The 19948-nt window shown below is 38.9% G+C and overlaps 1 protein-coding gene across 1 annotated transcript; it reads right to left on the bottom strand.

The window, feature by feature from the left end:
- Positions 1 to 89: 89 nt before the first annotated feature.
- Positions 90 to 19451, bottom strand: TDO2 (tryptophan 2,3-dioxygenase). Its single transcript, XM_044430858.1, has 12 exons — positions 19348 to 19451; positions 18903 to 19008; positions 14481 to 14571; positions 12301 to 12371; positions 10872 to 10999; positions 8749 to 8935; positions 6372 to 6479; positions 4656 to 4767; positions 4489 to 4546; positions 3215 to 3294; positions 2641 to 2731; positions 90 to 1136 (listed from the first exon to the last, which is right to left on the bottom strand). Exons 1-12 carry the CDS (start codon positions 19380 to 19382, stop codon positions 983 to 985), a joined length of 1221 nt encoding a protein of 406 aa, XP_044286793.1. The 5' UTR covers positions 19383 to 19451; the 3' UTR covers positions 90 to 982.
- Positions 19452 to 19948: the final 497 nt, after the last annotated feature.

Here is a 19948-nt window from a genome sequence, read left to right as displayed (position 1 = left end):
AGTTCCAGCCCAGCACTCTTGACCATCACACCACACTGGCTCCTGCAACAAGATCACTTTTGTTTAAATAGATCATGTCATCTTATTTCTGGAATACCACAACATTAAAGTTTATTGATATTTATAGTATATTTGCCATCTTCTGTTCTGAAGACAGCTCCCATACAGAATTAACAGAAACATAACTGAAATAATATCTTTACAATTTCTTACAATATCTTTATAAAGCTAAAACAGCAACTTGAACCATACTGTAGGGCAGCATAGCTATCAGATAAAAAATTTAAAAAACTCTGCCATACTTTAAACTTTTTTGTTTTGAATGGTGGAAGTTCAACAAAGTTCAGTGTGAGCCAATGCTCCCAAGGGATACCTGGAATGCCAGAGGATCATTCAGATTCCCAGCTCTAACCCTGGATTTCACTTCCCCTACTCATAGCTAGCATGGAAAAAATATGTTGGCTGCATTTCCAATGTGAGAAGAGCAACCTTAGAGAAGGCAATGAAGAAAATGTTGTGGAGTCAACAAGGGAAGGAGCCCCAGCATCGTAGGACACATCACATCCTCTTTCCTTCCCTGTCCATAACACCCCAGATAGGCAGCAGAGATCAGACATCTAGACATTTTGCAGGGCAAGAAGAATGTGGAGGCAAAGGTCACATTCCTTCTGCTTTATGTCCCTCCTGCTCTGTGTAGGAGACCCTTAATTTTCCCATTTCAGAGTGTAATGGCAGCCAAATTGGATTGCTTCCTCAGTTAATTATCTCATCTCTAAACTTCATTTCTGATAGTCAATCTAAAATCATAGATTTAAATGATATGGGACATTGTGCATCATAGTGTGTGTCCCTTAGGCTTATGCATAAGTTATCCAATATAACAAATAAAAATGGGATATAAATCCAATATAAGACATAATATTAGGCACCAAGCTTCTCAGTTACAATTCAGTGATTTACAAGGACAGTCCAAAGAAGGTTTTTAATCTGAATCATCACTGCTGAAGTAGGAACTGTCACAATATTCTGCTGTGTAAAGGAATTTATGAACAGTTGGGTTCATTCTAGGAATCCAGTGTCTTGGCACCAAATATGTTGAAAGATTGAACAAATCCACAAACACTTTGTATCTATCACTGCAAAGAAAAAAGTCAGTACATTAATGAGGAGTAGTATTTTGTAATACACTGTTTTCTAATTTGTGTAGTGCTCAGTATATTATTATGCCTAGACACCACTTGGATTGATGGCTTGTGCAACCGGAAGTTAGCAGTTCTAAAGGCAACCTGAAATGAGCAGATACACTGGTTCACAGAATGAAGCAGATCAGCACAGCTGGGGCTCCACTGACCTGCCCCAATCCGGAAGCAATTTTTTGCTTGTTTCCAGGGTTACTTTTAGAACCACTGGGTTCATGTTGCACAAGCAGTCAGTCCTGCTAGATGAACATAACAGAAACACAGTGACCTGGTTAGATACTGCCCAAAATAAATAACCAAATCAGTACATTAACTTTTAATGGTCTGCCAACCTCCAGCTGAGAAGGTTCAATATAGAGTTAAGCATCCTTCAGATGGATACTCTCATTTTTTTGCTGTCCATTCCCATCAGCTGCAGCCATCAAGAATGGTCAGGAATGCTGAGAATTATGAAGTATCTCAAGGGCACCAAGCTATAAAAGGCTGAGCTTGAAGGGGCCAGCTAAAAAATGGTGAGTTAATGACATGATTATCAAGTGAATGCCTACCGGTAGGGATAAAAAAGATCATTTTGGAACTCCACATGAAAATCCTGCTCATTTCAGGTTTTGAGTTCTCCTTCACATAATTTTAACAAAGTTCACCAATAAAGCTATTTACCAAAAGCAGAAGCACCAGAAATAACAAATGACAGGCATATTCTGTTTAACTGCAATGTCATTCACTGCCTACCTTGAATCTTTGCCATATGTCTGCTTCAACAAGCTTGAGTGCTCATGGGCTTAGGTCAGGCTGCATAATTTTAGACTGACATAGAAAAACCTGACCCCACAGAAATGGATGGACTACAATTGCCATAATCCCAGACATTAGCTATTTTGGCTGGGACTGAAGGAAGCTAGAGTCCAATGCCATCTGTAAGGTCTCAGGTTTCCCAGCATGCATTAATTTCCCTGTATGTTTAGACACACCTAATGTATGTAAAATTAATTTCTGCAGTCTCTTTCTAAAACTAAAGTATCTGGTACCTTTCTTATTTAATTTGAAGTATATGTTCAGACCTCTTAATAGATTGCTGCTGCCAGTAAAGACAGCTTTACTGTTTAATCCATTGGTATAAGCAGCTGTTAAAACCATGAGGGTGCTCCTGTTCACACCATCACAAATCCTCTCTTTCAGCCTGAGTCAATAGCCCTTCCCATAACAGATGACAATAAATTAGCAAGGTGATTTATGCATTCCTCCATTATTCCCAAACTCATTGCTAATCATTTAACTCAATGACTCCATAGCAGTGAAAGTGCAATTTCATCATACAAATGTGAAGACTTTAAAAGAAACATCCCTTTTGTCAAGTTTGATGTTCTGAATCTTTCATGATGTGCATGGGTTCCTGGCCATGTACACCTGTAAAGTTGCACTTGACTTCCTATAGACTTACCTCACAGTTGAGCGTAAATACTGATATCCTGATGACCCTCCTGTCCCAGCTTTGCTGCCAATCATTCTGTGTACCATACACACATGGTTATCTAGGTATAAAAATACTTTGTTTTAGTGCATATACAATTTATGACATAAAATGATCCCCTAAAATTGTATTGTTTTATCTGTAGTACAACTATGAATGTTTTTAGAAACCATGCTTTTCTTCCCCTGTAATTTAAATTGTCACATCTATTGTGCTTTATAATGCAATCCTATACATGTCAAGTCATTCAGACATGAGCCCCACTGAGTTTAAAAGGCCTCAGTCCTATGCCATTAATCGCTATATAGGATTGCAGCTGACCCTTTGCAGGAACTGTAGACAAAGTGCAGATTGTTAGTATCACCCAGAGCTGTCCAGAGTCATACAACTTAACAGCAGGGAGTAGATATTCATGCAATTTCTCTGTTTCACATTAAATCATTAGCCACTCCCTTCATTAGCAGCACTCAGCCATAACACATTGTTTTATGACACAGTAGCAACCTCAGTTACAGCATTATGGTAGTTGTAAAAGAAAACTTACATCTCCATTTAGTCATCAGCACATCAATATCCATGAGAGAAGTAAGAAGCTGGAAAGGAATCTGAAAGCGAGGTTCCTCTCTTAACAGAAGAAAACAGAAGAGAACTCATTATCATACTTAAATTCTTCTATTTTACAGCATGTGCCAAATTAAAAGGAAAAGACATCCTGATAATTATATATGTTATTCCCTCATATATTTGTATGAACTTGAGCAATAGTGGTCTGCTACTATTGAATAGTTCAGAAATAGTCAATGATACAGTAAAAAGAGACTAATATGCTTTTCAACCTTACTTGGTTTTTATTGTTGCTAAATGTGAACAAATAAAAACTGAAGAATGGGAGTTTCACACTGATAGTCCTGTTGATTTAGATCAGTTTGCTTTCAAGAACTAAATTATAACTATATTCCATATGCAATAGAAAGATGAACAGTGCAATCTGATGCAGAAGAAAGGTCCACTTCATTCACTGCAGCTTATTCCTCAGTAAGTTTTCTTAAGATTGCACTCCAGGGCTCTAATCCTATGCATATGTATTTAGATTAAGGCTGAGAGTTATCTGCGACTTGAGCCCTGATACTGAAGGTTTTGAGGTTTAGAATTTAACAGTGGTTCCTTATGGGGTCAGGGGGATAGCAAGGTACGGACATCAACTTGACTATGGGGCCTTGGGAGGGGAGATTGATGGGCATTATTTGGGGTAAAGTGAGCAAAAATGCAAGCCAAGTAGAGAACAGCATGTTCTTTTGTTTCTGGTTCTTCATTCCTTTTACTAGCTGACCAACAGAAGAAGGCTAATGCTGAGACCTGGGAATCTTTACTGGGTTCAGTGGGAGGAATTTCTTAAGATGTCTTAGTTTGTCTGCCTTATCGCACACCTACAAATCATGAATGGAACAAAATATGAAACTCTAGGTTTAATTCTGAAGAACAAGTGAACACTGTGTACATTTGCTATTTGGAATTAAACTTCATATTGGTTCCAATAAATATCACTATAGAATCTTTGATTTTTTAAAAAATGAGTTGCTTCACATGAATATGTGGAAATGGTTTTATTTAAAACAAATTTCCTCTGGTATTTGCAATGGAAATTCAATGAAACTTGCAATGGAAGTTCAGTTACCAAGTTGCAGAATCTTTTTTTCCCCACATAGGATATTTCACACTACAAAACATCAAACCCCAAGAACACTTGCAAACAGATGGTATGATTTTGTTTTGTTTCTTAAAACACCATTCATATGGCTCAAATGACTTTTAATGTACCTGTAGAAATAAATCATTAAAGCGCCTTTCAGTGCTTGATAGGACAGCCTTCTTTCACCTGCAAAATTTAATATACATTAATTTTATCAAAAGCATTGCAGCTTAGTTTCATGTGATATATGAGAAACTGGAAGTTCACACCTGCATGAATTTAGATGCCTACCTACCTTTACTAAGAAGATGTTCATGGCGTTTTTCATCAAACAATGAAATAAGCACATCTTTTTGTTTCTGAAGTTCCATGAGTTGGTCTTCTTTTTCCTCTGAGTCTTGTTTGGCCTTTCAATCACAACAATGACTGCTTCAGTTACAAGATTTAGTTACAAACAACTAGATTTAGTTACAAACAACTAAAAAGCTTCAGTTTGTTTATTTACATAGTATATTTTCCCTTACATTGTCCTTCTGAAATTTAGGAATTAGCCCATTTTTTAATGTTTCCTATTTAATGCATGATAGGGACTGCAGGTGGCGCAGGTGGAGTTCCTGTTGCTCCATTCCAGCTCCTGCCAACCTTGCAGTTCGAAAGCATGCAGATGCAAGTAGATCAAAAGGTACCACTTCATGATACCCTCGTTCAGTGGTCATTCCATTAAGAGTAATTTAGTTATGAGATTAAAATCACCATTGTAGACAGCACAGCGTTGAGTTTACAAGAGTTGATCAGGACTGTGAAGGACAGAACCTTTTCTAGGGCTTTCATTCATAGGGTCGCCACAAGCCAGAGATGACTTGACAGCACATGACAGCAGACAGGATCTAGAGACTTCCCCACCCTCTGAGTGTAGTCCATAATTGGAATACTTCTCAATTTAGGTATTCAGACTAAAGTTCACTGCAATGCACCAAAAACTGGGCACCATTTTCATTTGTCCTGCAGTGTGTCAGCTCTTTTTCCTCCTGACGGGATGACTAAAGTATGTATTGGTTAGAAGGCAATACAATCTTGTCATTCATTCTATTTGGCCAAGCTTGAACTTGCAAATGTACTCCAGTTCTACACATCAGCTCATGGTAGTGAATGCATCAGTGGGCTCATGCATTCACTGGCAATTGTCTCCCTGTGCAATAGCTGCAGAGCTAACCATAGCATTCATTCTGATTAATAAGGATATGTGAATAGTATAATCCCCAGTATACACTCGGGAAATGCTTCCTCACTGAAACATGAATGGAGAAGAAAATGGACCATTTTCTTGCATTAACATACTCCCAATTTTTCCATTAATGTTGATCTCTATTTAGTTCTGTGACTGGACATGAGGAAAGATGATAGGTGTTTTGGCTTCCAACTCCCCTCAATGGATCTTCCAAATGGAAGTTCTGTAAATGGCATTAATGAACCATAGCAAAGTACACTTGGATTCAGTACTTTCACAGAACTGCATTTCTTTTGCAGCATGGGACTCCCTCAGGCAAGGTCACTGAAGTGTCACTGAGCTCACTTTCAGCAATACGAAGCCCTACCCAGGCATTCAGGACTGGTGTACAATCAGTGCTCCATTCCCACTCACCCTTCAACCAATTTCCATCCCTCTGTACTTGTGTAGCAGGGTGATGAGAAGCGGAAAGGCTATTGTACCCATGGAGGATCTTCACATAAGCCAAGATGTAGCTCTAATTCCACACAGATCCTACAGGTTTGTGGCTCTTGGCCTGAGGTTTGTGGCTCTTGCCAGTACATCTCTTGCAAGGGGAGGGGGGACAAGTTACTTCAGAATGCTTAAACTGCCTTCCCCACCATGAATGGGGAATTGCCCATACAATGGGGTTTCTCACATGGTGTCTCATGCACCTGCCCAAAGACAGTTTTGTTGGAATGGCTACCACTGGCTGGATTGATCCATCTCTCCAAGATAATCGCTGGAAATTATAATATGTACCTGCACTGTTGCAAATTCCAGTTCTAGTCCATTAAGTACATTCATTTCAAATTTTCCCCAGAAATTAAATCCTTCTGGCTCCAGTCCTGGTGTCCTTTCCAGCCATGCCTTTCAAAACAAAATAGATTCACTGTCAGGTTATACATTGCTTATTATTTTATTATTTCTATACTATTTAACAGCCAAACAGAATATAGCCAACCCCCTCCCCCTCCTCCACACACACACAATAACTGTATTTGATATTTGGGTTTAGTCATTGGTAATGGTGATCTTAAGAAGGGTTTGTGGAGATACATGAACTAGAAAACACATCTTCTAGGAATTTATATGCATGCTTGTCAGTAAATACGAATACCTCTACCAGACCTCAGAGGTGAAGAATGTGTGGGCCTACTACTGCACTGTATGCTGCACTGTATGCTACTGCACTGTAACTACCATGTGACAGATTTTATTTTCCTGGGGTCCAAGGTCACTGCAGACAGTGACTGCAGTCAAGAAATTAAAAGATGCTTGCTCCTGGGGAGGAAAGCTATGGCAAATCTAGACAGCATACTAAAAAGCAGAGACATCACCCTGCCAAGTTCATGTAGCCAAAGCTATGGTTTTCCCAGTTGCAATATATGACTGTGAAAGTTGGACCATAAGGAAGGCTGAGTGCCAAAGAATTGAAACCTTTGAATTGTGGTGCTGGAGAAGACTCCTGAGAGTCCCTTAGAGTGCAAAGAGATCAAACCAGTCAGTTTTAAAGGAAATCAACCCTGACTGCTCTTTAGAAGGCCAGATACTGAAGATGAAACTCAAATATTTTGGCCTCCTAATGAGAAGGAACAACTCACTGGAGAAGCCCCTGATGCTAGGAACGATTGATGGAAAAGAAGATGGCGACAGCAGAGGTTGAGCTGGCTAGATGGGGTTACTGGGGCAGTGGGTGTGGGCTTGGGTGGACTCTGAGGGATGGTGGAGGACAGGAGAGCCTGTAGGAAGGTTGTCCATGGGGTTGTGATGGGTTGGGCATGACTTTGCGATTAAACAACTACTTCTACCATGTGCTCAAGCCAGCAGAACCAACAGTGAGGGATGACAGGAGTTACAGTCCAACAACATCTGAAGTACCAAGCTTTATCCATCCTTGATATACAGAGTACCTTGCCAAGCCACAAGGGTACGTTCCGAGTATATGTGCATGTAGGAAGGAGTAATTCTTGACTAGCCAGTACCAGAGAAATTGAACTTTCGTAATACTAATATGTTCACAGGAGAGAGGAATGTCTGAGTATTATAAAAGTGTCAGACAAATAGTCATACTTATTCAGCATTATACTTGTCCACCTTTTCCCTGATCACTTTTTAAGTTCTTTTTTTAAATAAGTATTTTATCTGAGAAATGCAAGATAAAAATGTTGTAACAACAAAACCTCAACACATGCTGCTTGCTTTATATTCTTCATCTCAGGTTCTGTAGATAATTTAGGATTGTTATCCCTGAACATACCCCTGAAATTTACATTTTAAGTTCTGTTAGAGCCACAAAATGATCACTTTTCAATCATTTGCCTTGCTCATTATCGCATCCTTCCAAAAATAGGAATGTACACTTGGTGGATGCTCATCGGCAGACTTTGAACTAATGTATATAATTAAGTGGAACCATGTTTCTAAGAACAAGTCCTGGTTGACTATTTCCTACACTGGTTCTGTTGTGTTTGGTTTTCAGCAAGAGCCACCTTCCAAACACAGTGTGTCCTATTTTCATTTCCATTACCATGCTGTAACTATTCTTGATGCTGCTAGTATGATTAGGATTTTACCCCACCTTACTGGCAATTTTTTTAAAAGCTAGTTAAATGCCACCATCATGTGCTTTGATAAGTGCCCACCCACTATGTTATAAACATATTGTTACAAAATATAAAGTTATAAGGTTTCTATAGCTTAAAATGTAAGTTTGTAAATACTCCTGTGCAAGAAGCAAGGTGTGCTGCAAATGAATCTTTATTGTGCGATTGCCTTGCCTCATTCATGGAATTTCATGGATGGTCCAGTTGAAAGTACCTTAAATTTGTAACCCTCCCGTGTTTTCCCACAATTTCTTCCCTGTTTTTTCCTTGTATGAGAAAAACCCATTATGGAGAAAAGGGCAGATTTACTGCCCAATGGCCAGGACAGCTTCTCCAGTTTCCAAATGTGCCCACAGCCCTCAAAAGTGGTCCACCTCCAGGATAAGCATCTTACCTTACAGCACATTTATCTTAATGATTAATTATGAATAATGATTGGGGGTGGGCTTGCTTCCATATACTTGCAGACAGTGGTAAATTATTAGCTATTTCAAACTCCGCAGGCCAAGAATAAGTAGGAGGAAAATGCTTACTTCCACAAGCTGCAGCAAAGTTGGCTCTTGTTCAGATCTGAGCAACAATTCATTTTCTTTGCCCTTGAAATTATCCCGATAGTGTCTTCTGTTGTATGGGACTCTCAGGCTCTGAGGGACACCAATCTTATTCTCCAGTAATCGAAATTGTAAGCTCTGAAATCCTGATGCTGGGCTCAGGTAATTTCTTTAAAGACAGGAAGAGAGTACATCTGTAGCTCATTACAGCTTCATCCTCCCGAGCAGCCTTCCCCAACCTGGTGGCCTTCAGAGGCATTTGGACCACAACTCACAGAATTCCCATCCAGCAGGGCATTGACTGGGAATTCTGGGTGTTGCTGCCCCAACATGTCTGGAAGGCATAAGGTTGGGAAAGTCTCCTCTTGAGGAAACCACTTCCACCACCAACAGGTAGCACCATGTAATAACTCAAAGGAGATACTCAATCAAACAGTTACAAAGTATTTAACTTTAACATGAAGAAATACTTGGATGTAAAGGCTATGCTTAAAAAAAAAAGTTCCATGTAGAATTAAAAAACTGTTCCATGTAGAAGATCCAGAGTCTACATTTTAAAAAGCAAATATCCCGTAAATGCACTTATTAAAATTTATTTATTCATTCATTTATTTAAACAATTATATACCATTCCCTCAGCACATCACTCTTGGAATAGTTTACAAATAGCTAAACATTAAAAAAATAACAAGTAATACATAACAAGTAATTACATTAACAAGTCTATGGAATGTGCTCCCTAGAGAGGTCTGCCTGGCGCTGTCATTATATGTTTTTCAGCACCAGGTCATGACCTTGTTATTCAATCAATATTTAATATGTATTAATTGGATTTTATTGTTTGTAATTTATTAGATTTTCAGCCAGTGTGGAACAGTTAATGTATTTTATTCTGATTAATGCTGTAAGTCATCCAGAGATGGAACTAATGGACGGCATACTAATTTAAAATTAAAAATAAATAAAAAAGTCATACATTATGACTTCCAGGTATAATGTATTCCTGGTATATAATTTCAGGATGAAGAATCAGATACCATAGATCCAAACTAAATCATACTTAACCCATTGAAATGTCATTGATTTCAATAGTTCCACTTCAGCTATCACTACGAGGGGTTCTAACACTCATGTCATTTTGCATGTTTATCCAAAAGTAATTCCTAGGAAACTCAGAGGGGTTTGTTTTGAACAGAGCATTAAGCATATGTTCTGTGATCTTAGCAAATTGGGTTGGGTACATGGACATCAATACTTAATAATGCTTTGGCTTTAGTCTATTTAGGCCACTGCCCCATATATCTGCAAGCTGATGTGCTTTCTTTTACTTCATATAGATCCCTCCTAAAAGATTACCTTGGGAAAAAAAACTAGTTATCATGCCCTTCCACAAACCTGAAGTGAAATAATCATGCATTCATGTGTTTACCCCTTTCCCCCTTTCTTTCCCTCCTTCTGTTGCTTCTCCTGTGCCTATCACTAGATTATAAGCTGCTCAGAAAGACCTGTGTGCATCACAGGCAGCGTTAGGGAGTGGCCCACTAGTTCTCTAGCCCTAACTCTAAAGTCCTAAATCTATGGGAAGCCACCTGCCCCACCACTCTGCTGTCCATGGATACTTGCAGAAATAAAAGGCCCTGATTATCTCTGTTCCAGTTGATCCCCCTGGATTAACTGATATGTGGCCCACACATTTTTGCCCTCCTACTGCACCCTCCCTGGAATCTTTCTACCTGAGAGTTTCCCACAAAAAACACCCCCAAATGCTGTCATTTCCCCTGTCGGTACATCTATTTTTACAAAATAGTTTTAGGAGATGGGTTTCATTAAAGACAAACACAGAGAGACTTTAAAGCATATGTAAATTGCAGATTGTGCTTTTTTAGTCCTATGGGACTGAGCCATCCCATTACACTTTGATGACCTCATTATCATCAATTCCAGTCTGTCCCTTCAGCAGTGCAATCACTGTTGTCAGGAGATACATTCATTTGACAAATCTGAACAAATTAATCCAGCCTTCCCTAGAATGCTATCCTTCAGAAGTTGCTTAATAACTTGCAGAAAATCACACATGATTGTGTTAAGGACAGAGTACTGTTTACCTGAAGTCAAAGAAGTCCAGAGCTGTCATAGTTTCTAGAACAGAAAATTGTTCCACAAGTAATTTAAGAATTATTGAAATTCTATGTATCCGAGCAACAACTTTAAGCATGTTCCTTTCATCTCTCACCTTGTCAGAAAAAAAGGAAATGATTATTATGACTTAGCTGATGAGATGTAGCAAAGAACAGTAGGCTGCTTTAATTAAGAGCTGTCACTTGATTACATACATTTTACTTACAACTCTCTAATCATGAGAGTTTTAGTTGATTGACGGATTAATTTACAATTTATATCTGCTGAATGATAAATCAGGGGCACCATTTTAATTGATCCATTTAAAAAAATAATTTGCTATTACTGCAATTAAGGTTATAAATCTAGTTCTAGTCAGCCTTTAAGAATGAATTGTTCAATCAACATTCAATGAAAAACATTATGTTTGGGGTGCATAAAAAGCCTCACATTTCCCTATATGATTTATGACTGTCCTCCAAGGAAACATCTGAATTAAAAATTTGGAAATATAAGTGACACAAACCAGAGAAAGTTAGGTATGCCTGAATTTTACTGGTAACTAAAGGGATAGCTAGATGTAAGTTTCACTGAGATCGAGTTATTTCAAGTGAAATAGGGACATGGCAGAGAAAACACAATTTCCTAAATTCTGCTGGCTTGCACTGGCCAAGTCAGAAGATGGGAGTGAATATTTATTGTCATCTCCATTCAGCCTTGTTATTTTCGCATCCACTGACACTAACAAGGAGAAGGTCTAGCCTTGGCATGCCTTTTTGTCCTTCCTGTAGCCATGTTGTAGAAACAAGTAGCCTCTGAGTCTGGTGGATCCAAGGCCTTCCCCAGCCCCCCAGGAGGTCTTCTTTTCATCTCTGTTGCCCAGAGAGTACTGGAGGTGCTAGATTGATAGGAGCTGGGCTTCCCACTGTGATGCCAGGGAAGCCTCTAATAGTGGGCTCCTTTTTTAGTCCACAGAAGGGGAGGTCTTCAGCCTTCAGCAGCTCCTCAGCAGTTCCCTAGGAAGTTTAGGACTGCTCAGTAAGTGGGCATAGGACTGATATCTAAATAAACATGCATAGAATTTGCAGGTTGTCAATGAGTCATTGGCATACCTCCTCTAAAGGAAGCTATGCTGAGTGTACTGGGTCTTGTTCTCAGGGAAGTGTGTACAGGATTGCAGCCTTTGTTATTGTTCCTGTTGTTTAATTAAGCTCCAATTGTATAATGAGTGTCCTGGGATTTAGGAATGCTCAACAATTTCTAGGACATGCTGTGCTTCTGACAGAAATGGATGACTTTACTATCTAAAATATTTTCACAGATATTCAGGGTTTGATGAAGAACAAAATATTAAAGGAAATTTTTAATGAGAGTAATGAAAGTAATTTTAAACAATTACATTTATATCCTACTTACGTGACCATTTTGAAATATCACTCGGACAGAATCCAATTCCCACAGGATCTGCTTGAACCATAGTTCATAAGCTAAGATCAAAACACACTGTTAATTTCTCTTCTTAGTCATAGTAATATAGTTACATGTATGGAATATATTAATCAATTCCATAATTATTTTGGAATCATGCTATTAAAATTTTATTTATTTGCTTGTAATAAGAATAAAACAGCTTCACATCATAGCTTCATTTTTCCTTCCCTGGAATTATCCTTTTATTGGCTGGCTGGGGAATGCTGGAAGTTGTAGGGCTGCTTGCTTATTTGTTTGTTTGTTTGTTTGTTTATTTATTTATTTATTTATTTATTTATTTTGCTAAGCATACATAGGATTACACTCTTTGAATATATGCCGAATACCTACACATAGTGTATAAAACTACTGGAAATTTATTCTCACAAAACATTCACTTAATCAAAGTAGAGCAAATTGCTTGAAGGCAAATCATAAAATGCAAAAAAATATTTAGGGTGGAAAAGCTGACCTTTGGTTATAAATAATATCTGTCATTTAAAGTGTGTGAATTTTTCTTGAGCCACTTTGGCAAGCATAATTTAGTAAGGAAGTGCTAAGAATGTGGGAGATTCATGGATATTTCTATCCTGTCCTTCTGCCAAGAATCTCTGTGCAGCATACATACTGTAGCTCTCTCCTACTTTTAATCTCCACAACAAGCCTGGGAATGGGGCTACCTTTAAAAAAAAAAGCAACCGCCCCTAAGTCACCCAGTGATCTTCATGGCTAATGGGAACTGGAAATCATAGACTCCCAATCCTAGTCTGGTGATATCACCACTACATTACAATGGTCCTTTCTGTATTTAATAGCTGTCTCTAACAGATAATTCTCCAGCTTCCCTGCAAGTGAACTGAACTGGTTTGTCAGCTGAACTGGTTTAGTTCCTAGGAAACTAGGAGTTCCACCCACCCAGACTGAACCTTTGCTACATCTTTGCTATCCATGTATTCAGATATGACAGGTTCCTGAAAACGTAATAGTGGATATAAAGACCAAAATCCTGCATGTGTGAGCAGTTTCACAAAACAGCAGTTGACGTTTTTCCCTGTAGCCAGTTCTACATGCCCCCAGTTCTGTTCCAGCATAGTCCCCCGACCTTCTAGAGCAGATCTGGGGGAGTCGCAGGCTGCAAAAGGGAGCAAAAATATGTTTCATCAATGTTCTCAGTTCGACCAGCAGAACAATACCATGGGGTCCATGCCATAATATGCCTATGTGATCTTATTTGTACTTTTGTCTTATTTATGAGTGAACCAGCCTGACTTTGCATGGGATGGACTAGCCTCTAGTTTAATACAGTGGAGCTGCAAAGTTAGACAGGTCCCAGAATTGGACCTGTTGTGCCTGTCCCACCTGAGTGAAGCCATACCTGCTGGCATCCTTAGGTGTGACCTCTGCCATGATGCACCCCTGTAGGCCTCTATTCTCCTAAAGTGAGTTGCCTCACAACAGGAGGAAGGGGCAGCCAAATATCTCTGCCCCTTAGAGTACGCCATGTAGCTTCAAACAAAGCTATATGATAGTCAGGAAGGTCTGTTGCTTGAGCAGGGTACTTCTTCCTCTAGTGCTTGAGGGGGGCTTTTAATACAAAGGGACACATTTAAATATTTTATTTTGAAAATTGAATCACCATCAGGTGCAAAGCCCTAGGAGCCCTTTAGTATGCACTACTGGTTTCAAGTGTCTAAGCTTCATGGTCTTTATGCCACGGTGTTTTATTTATTTATTTATTAAAACATTTTTATGCTGCCCCATTCGCCGAAGCCTCGGAGCGGCTTACAACAATAAATTAAAATACCATTTTAAAATATATACAGTAAAATGCAAATATATAATACAAAACATACAATATATAGTGTTGACAGACAGCCAAAGCTCTCAGTGGCAGGATGCCTATATGCACCAGTTGCTGGGAAACATGTGCAGTGCTGCTGCATGCATGCCCAACTTGTGAGTGTCCCATAAGTCACTGTGAGGATAGAGTGCTGAGCTAGAAGGCGCTTTGGTCTGATCCAGAAGGTTCTTTTTCTATTCTTATATAGATCCTTGTATTATTATAGGTAACTGCCCATTTATGAAATATAATTTCATCATGAAATAGTACTTTTCAGAAAGATCACCTTGATGGGTCACAATAAACAGATGCTCGTCATGGATCTTGTTTCCCTTCTTTTCACTCTGAAGCTCCTGAGCATTCAATATTTTGTCCAGCTTTAACAGAAAGAAGAGAAGGCTAGACCTTAAAGATGAATGGTTACTTCCAACAAAACTTTCCTTAGTTAATGGTGCTTTTTAATCATCATACTTTTTAATAAATTTTAATTATAAAACAATCAACATATACATGCACAGTTCTAAGTTCAGGAATGTCTTAGGGTGTGATTGTTTATACTAAGAAAAGAGAAAAAGGGGAGGGGAGGGGAGGGGAGGGGAGGAACAATGTAATTTGAAATGACTCATGACACAGTCATGTCTGTAAACAAGTGTGCTTAACTTGGCCAATTTTATCTTGGAGCAAAAGGAGCTGCAGTGTCCAAATGCAACTATGACCTCAAGGAGAAATTAAGCGCACCAAGGGAGAGATGACTTGCCCCAGGGCCCTCAGAAACCTGGAAGAGGCATTGCATTCAAAACACAAAGAAAAACCTCAACCTGCCAACCTGCTTGTCCTCAGAAAGAGGCAAGTTGTTACTTTTTTCCTGGTAGGAATGCCACACTCCTTTATGCACTGCCTCAAGGAAGCTTCTGAGGGTCCACCTAAGCATCTGAGGAATTCTGTGGCCAACTGGATGACACCAGTTAAAGCATACTTCAGCGCTGAGCCTCTCTTTGGCTGTAGAGGGCTTAGAGCTTTTTAAGAATGTTGAAAATTTTATTTATTTATTTATTTATTTATTTATTTATTTATTTAAAGTTTTTATATGCTGTCCCCTTGCTTCGGGACGGCTCACAGGCTTCATTGTCTATGACATACTTAGTTATATTTCCCCAGTCTTACCATCCCATGCTGACAAACTGGAGTTGCAAGTATTTGTAATGTTAAAAAAAAAAACCAGAAGTAATTGCCCCCGGTTAAAGAACAAGCCTCACTGGAGGGCAAATGCAACCTGATAGGTATAAACAAAACTCACTGGGATGGCTCCTAGGACTGGAATTCAACTACTGAAGGGTATAACTTGCTCAAGAACAGATGGAGCAGAAAGGGCTGTGGAGTCACAATATTTATCAAAGATACATATCTTTGCACAGAGATAGAAGAGGATGAGCTTAGTAGCTCCATTGAGAGCATCTGGATTAATATAAATGGAGCAAAGAATAAAAGGAACACAGTGTTTGGACTATATTACTGCCACTCAGTCAAGGAGAAGACAAGGATACAAATTATAAAAAGCAAATTGCCAGAATTTCAAGGAGGCATGATATTTGTATTTATGTGGGACTTCAATTTCCCAATATCTGTGGGGAACAAATTCTGACAAACCCAGCTCCTCCAAGGAATTCCTAACATATATTGCTGTGAACTTCCTCTTACAGAAAGTAGAGGAAGGAGCTAGAAAAATGGCTATCCGTGTCTTGAATCTAACCTACAGGGAAGACCTAGTGGGCAAAGTGGCAGTTACAGGATTCCTGGGAGAAATTGAAAGCCAAGTGTAGACAAACACATACTCTGAATTTTAAGAAAGCTAATTTTAATCAATTCAGTATGATGATGAGGACACTCCAGTGCAAGTGACTCTCATGAGAAAAGGAATCCAAGAGAATGGGGATTTTTTAAAAAGAGAAATTCTAAAATACAAACAATTCCAATGATGAAAAAGAGTAGCTGACAATCAAAGAAGCCCATGTGGCTTCACAAAAACCTTTGAGATGATCTGAAAACAAAAAAAGCACATGTACAGGAAGTGGAAGGCCAGGCTACAAAGGAAAAGTATAGGCAGGTAGCAGGGAATGGTGGCATGAAGGCTAAAGCTAAGAATGAAGTGAGGCTTTCAAGGAACACAACATACAAGCTTCTTCAGATATGTCCAAAGTAAAAGACAGAGAAAAAAATGGGGGTTCAACTGCTCACCATGTATGGCAAAATGATAACAGATTACAAAGAAAAGGCGGAAGTGGTCAATTCCTATGTTGGCTCAGTCTTCTCCAAAAAGAAGACTTTGAGCTTCCTGATGAAGGGGAAATACAAGCTGAAGGAGCAAAATGGCAGCTCAAGATTGATAAGCAACTGGTCAAGGGCCATCTAATTAGGTTGAATAAGCTCAAATCTCCAGGGCCTGATGAACTTCACCACAGAGTCATAAAGGAGCTGGTGGAAAAACTCTCAGAACGACTGTCCATTATCTATGAGAAATCATGGATGACAGGAGAACTGCAAGATGTCTGCAGAAGGGCTAATATTGTCCCCATCTTGAAAAAAGAAGAATCTGGGAACTAGAGACCAGCCAGTCTAACACCAATCTCTAGGAAAATTCTGGAGCTGAATGCAAAGCAGTCAGACTGCAAACACATTAAAAATAATGCACTGATTACTAGAAACAAACCTGGGGTTATCAAGAACAAATCTTGTCAGATCAATCTGATTTTATTTTTTGATTGAGTAGCCTCCCTGGTGGACTGTGGAAATGCTGTGGACATAATCTAATTTGACTTCACAAAAACTTTTCACAAAGTACCCTGTGATATCCGGATCAGCACAATAGCTAAAAGTGGGCTAGATGGAACAACTATCAGGTGGATCCACAGTTGGCTACAGAATCGAACTCAAATAGTGATCATGAGGAGAGATAGCAAATGGGTTCATTCCTGGCCCCAGTGTTCTTCAACATTTTCATTAACGATTTGGATGAGGAAGTACAGGGAACAATTATCATATTTGCAGATAACACAAAACTGGGTGGAATAGGTTTCTATGGGTGGAATTGTTTCTGGAAGACAGAAACAATACTCAAGGTGAGCTTAATAGTTTGGAGCACGGGGTTGAAAACAACAAAATGAAATTATATAGGGACAAATGCCAAGTCCAGGAAGAAGAAGAAACCAAATGCATTGTTACAAGATGGGGGATACTTGGCTCAACAATACTGCAAGTGGGAAGGCTCTTGGGCTTGATACAGAACACAAGCTGAGTATGAGTCAACAATGTGGTGTAGCTGCAAAAAAGCAATTGCTATTTTAGGCAGCATTCATAAAAGTATCACTTTCCAATCCCATGAAGCCCTAGTTCCCCTTTACTCTACACTGGTTAGGCCTCTTTGAGGTACTGGGTGCAGTTTTGGGCACCACAGTTTAAGAAAGATGCAGACAAGCCAGAAAGGGGTTAAAGGAGGGCAGTAAGGATGATCCAGGGACTGGAAACAAAGCCCTGTGAGGAGAAATTGAAAGAACTGGGCACATGAGCTTATTGTTACTGTTTTATTAATTTTATTGTTCTACTGTTTTATTGGTATATGTTGTTTCTTTAACTTTGTTTGCCCAGACAGCCTTTCAGCTACTGGCTGGTAAATAAATAAATAAATAAATAAATAAATAAATAAATAAATAAATAAATAAATGTTCAAGAAGAGAGGAGAAATACAGCCAAGAGAAGAGAAGAGAAATTATAAAACTCTACAGGTACTTAAAAAGTTGTCACAGAGAGGAAGGACACAGAATGCAGGACACAGAATAACTGTCTCAGGTTATAGAAAGCCAGATTCTAGCTAGATATCAGGGAAAATTTCCTGACTCTTAGAGTGTACAACAATGGAACCAATTACCCTGGGAGGTTGTAGGTTGTCCCACACTAGAGGCATTCAAGTTACAACTGGACAGCCATCTGAGAGGGATGGTTTAACCCCAAGTCCTGCACTGAGCAGCAGTTGACCTGATGGCTGCCTTGCCCACTTCCAACTGTACTAGTTGGAAGTACAGTTGCAAGTGATCCTAATTTCAGAATTGCTACTTCTACCAGTACCTTAAACTCTTAAATGCTATATTTGTGGGCGAAAACACATTATTTTAAATCAATATTTAGCAACTACAACTTTTTCCATGCTTACTTGTTGGAGTAGGTAGGTCCCTTGAACCTAAGTCAAAATGGATTGCAAGAATGGAGGAAGACATAACTGCTATATGCAATATGAAAGTATTGTCTCTTTTGGCCTCTTACCCTGACGCAAACCAAAAATCAGCAACAACAAGGTCAATGCTACATTGCTTTTAGAGTGTTAACAACTGAGTATCTACTCAGAACCAAGTCCTGTTGAGTTCAGTGAACTGACTTCAAGGTTAGGGTATATAGGACTACAACCTTAGCTCAGATAAGACACCTGAACAAAATATTAAAAGCTTGTTTAAAATAAACATGCAAAGCATTCCAGATTTTTCCAGGGCTCACAACTAAAGGCGAAATATATTAGCATAGTAAAATGTTCAAAAAGGATATATGAACTATCCTAGAAGGTGGGGGAAACAGTTGCACATAACCACAAACCACCTGATCATTTGCAAGAGGAAATCCCTCTTCCATCATTTCTGAAGTGGTAACATGATCTCACACTTACTTGTAGATAGTCTCCATAGATAAGACCACCTTTGCTAGCTTTATTTAGCCCTTCTTGTGACTTGTCATCCTCATCATCTTCCAAAGACAACTTGTTAAAATTAAACCTAGAAATAAACAAATTACAGTAGCACTGAATAATACCAGTAGAAGTGATCAAAGCATCCGCACTTCTTCAGATGTTTTGATGGCATGAGCTAGAAAATAACTTAAGGAGACTGGTTCAGTTATTCAATCCTGAAGCATATGTAGCACTATAAATATGCCACATCGGTAGCTAAAAGCACCCAAAGTAGTTTCTTATGGTTGTTTAAAAATAAATTGCATAGTTAACCATATCCACATTAAAGAGTACATATTCCTTCTTTTTGCCAGTTTATGTTTGGCCATCCAAATGTGTCTACTCTAACTACTGTATTTTCTCTTAGAATTAGAAATTTACTTACTGGAATTTGTTCTCCCAAAATGGGCATCCACTCATGATTTCAGAATGCACTGAGTTACAATCCCCCAGAGGTAAAATATATTGTCATTTCCTAACCTAGAGCACACCCTTTTTGTGTAACCTGAATCCACATTTCAGGCCCAGCCCTTTCTTTGCCTACCCATTCCTACAGACATTCAGCTATCATTATAGCGGATATCCTGAAACAAGCCCCACAATGTATTGCTTTTGATGACTGATCATTTCCATGGTTCATCCCAAATGAGAGTTGCAAAAATACTCACAAAGGTCAAAGATCACAGATTCAGCTTTCACTGCAGTTCCTCCAGACAAGATAGTTTTCAGTTATACACAAAAACTGGAAGAACAAAATTTAGAAAGGAGAAACTCAGATTGGTGGGGTTCTCCCATGGGCATCTTTAATTGTCGAAGAAGGGCTGTCATATTTAAGATTATTGGGTTCAAACTCTGAAAGCAATTCTAGGAAAAAAGTCATAATATATATGCTGTGACACAGTAATGAGAACTTCCCGGTGCTAAGCCCATCTCAGTAAATCAAAAGCCCATATTTCCAAAGGAAAACTGAGTATAACTTCTTAATC

Source organism: Varanus komodoensis, unplaced genomic scaffold (genome assembly GCF_004798865.1).
Source record: "Varanus komodoensis strain SLA01 unplaced genomic scaffold, ASM479886v1 scaffold21, whole genome shotgun sequence".
NCBI lineage: Eukaryota > Metazoa > Chordata > Lepidosauria > Squamata > Varanidae > Varanus > Varanus komodoensis.
This window is presented reverse-complemented; position numbering and strand designations above follow the sequence as displayed.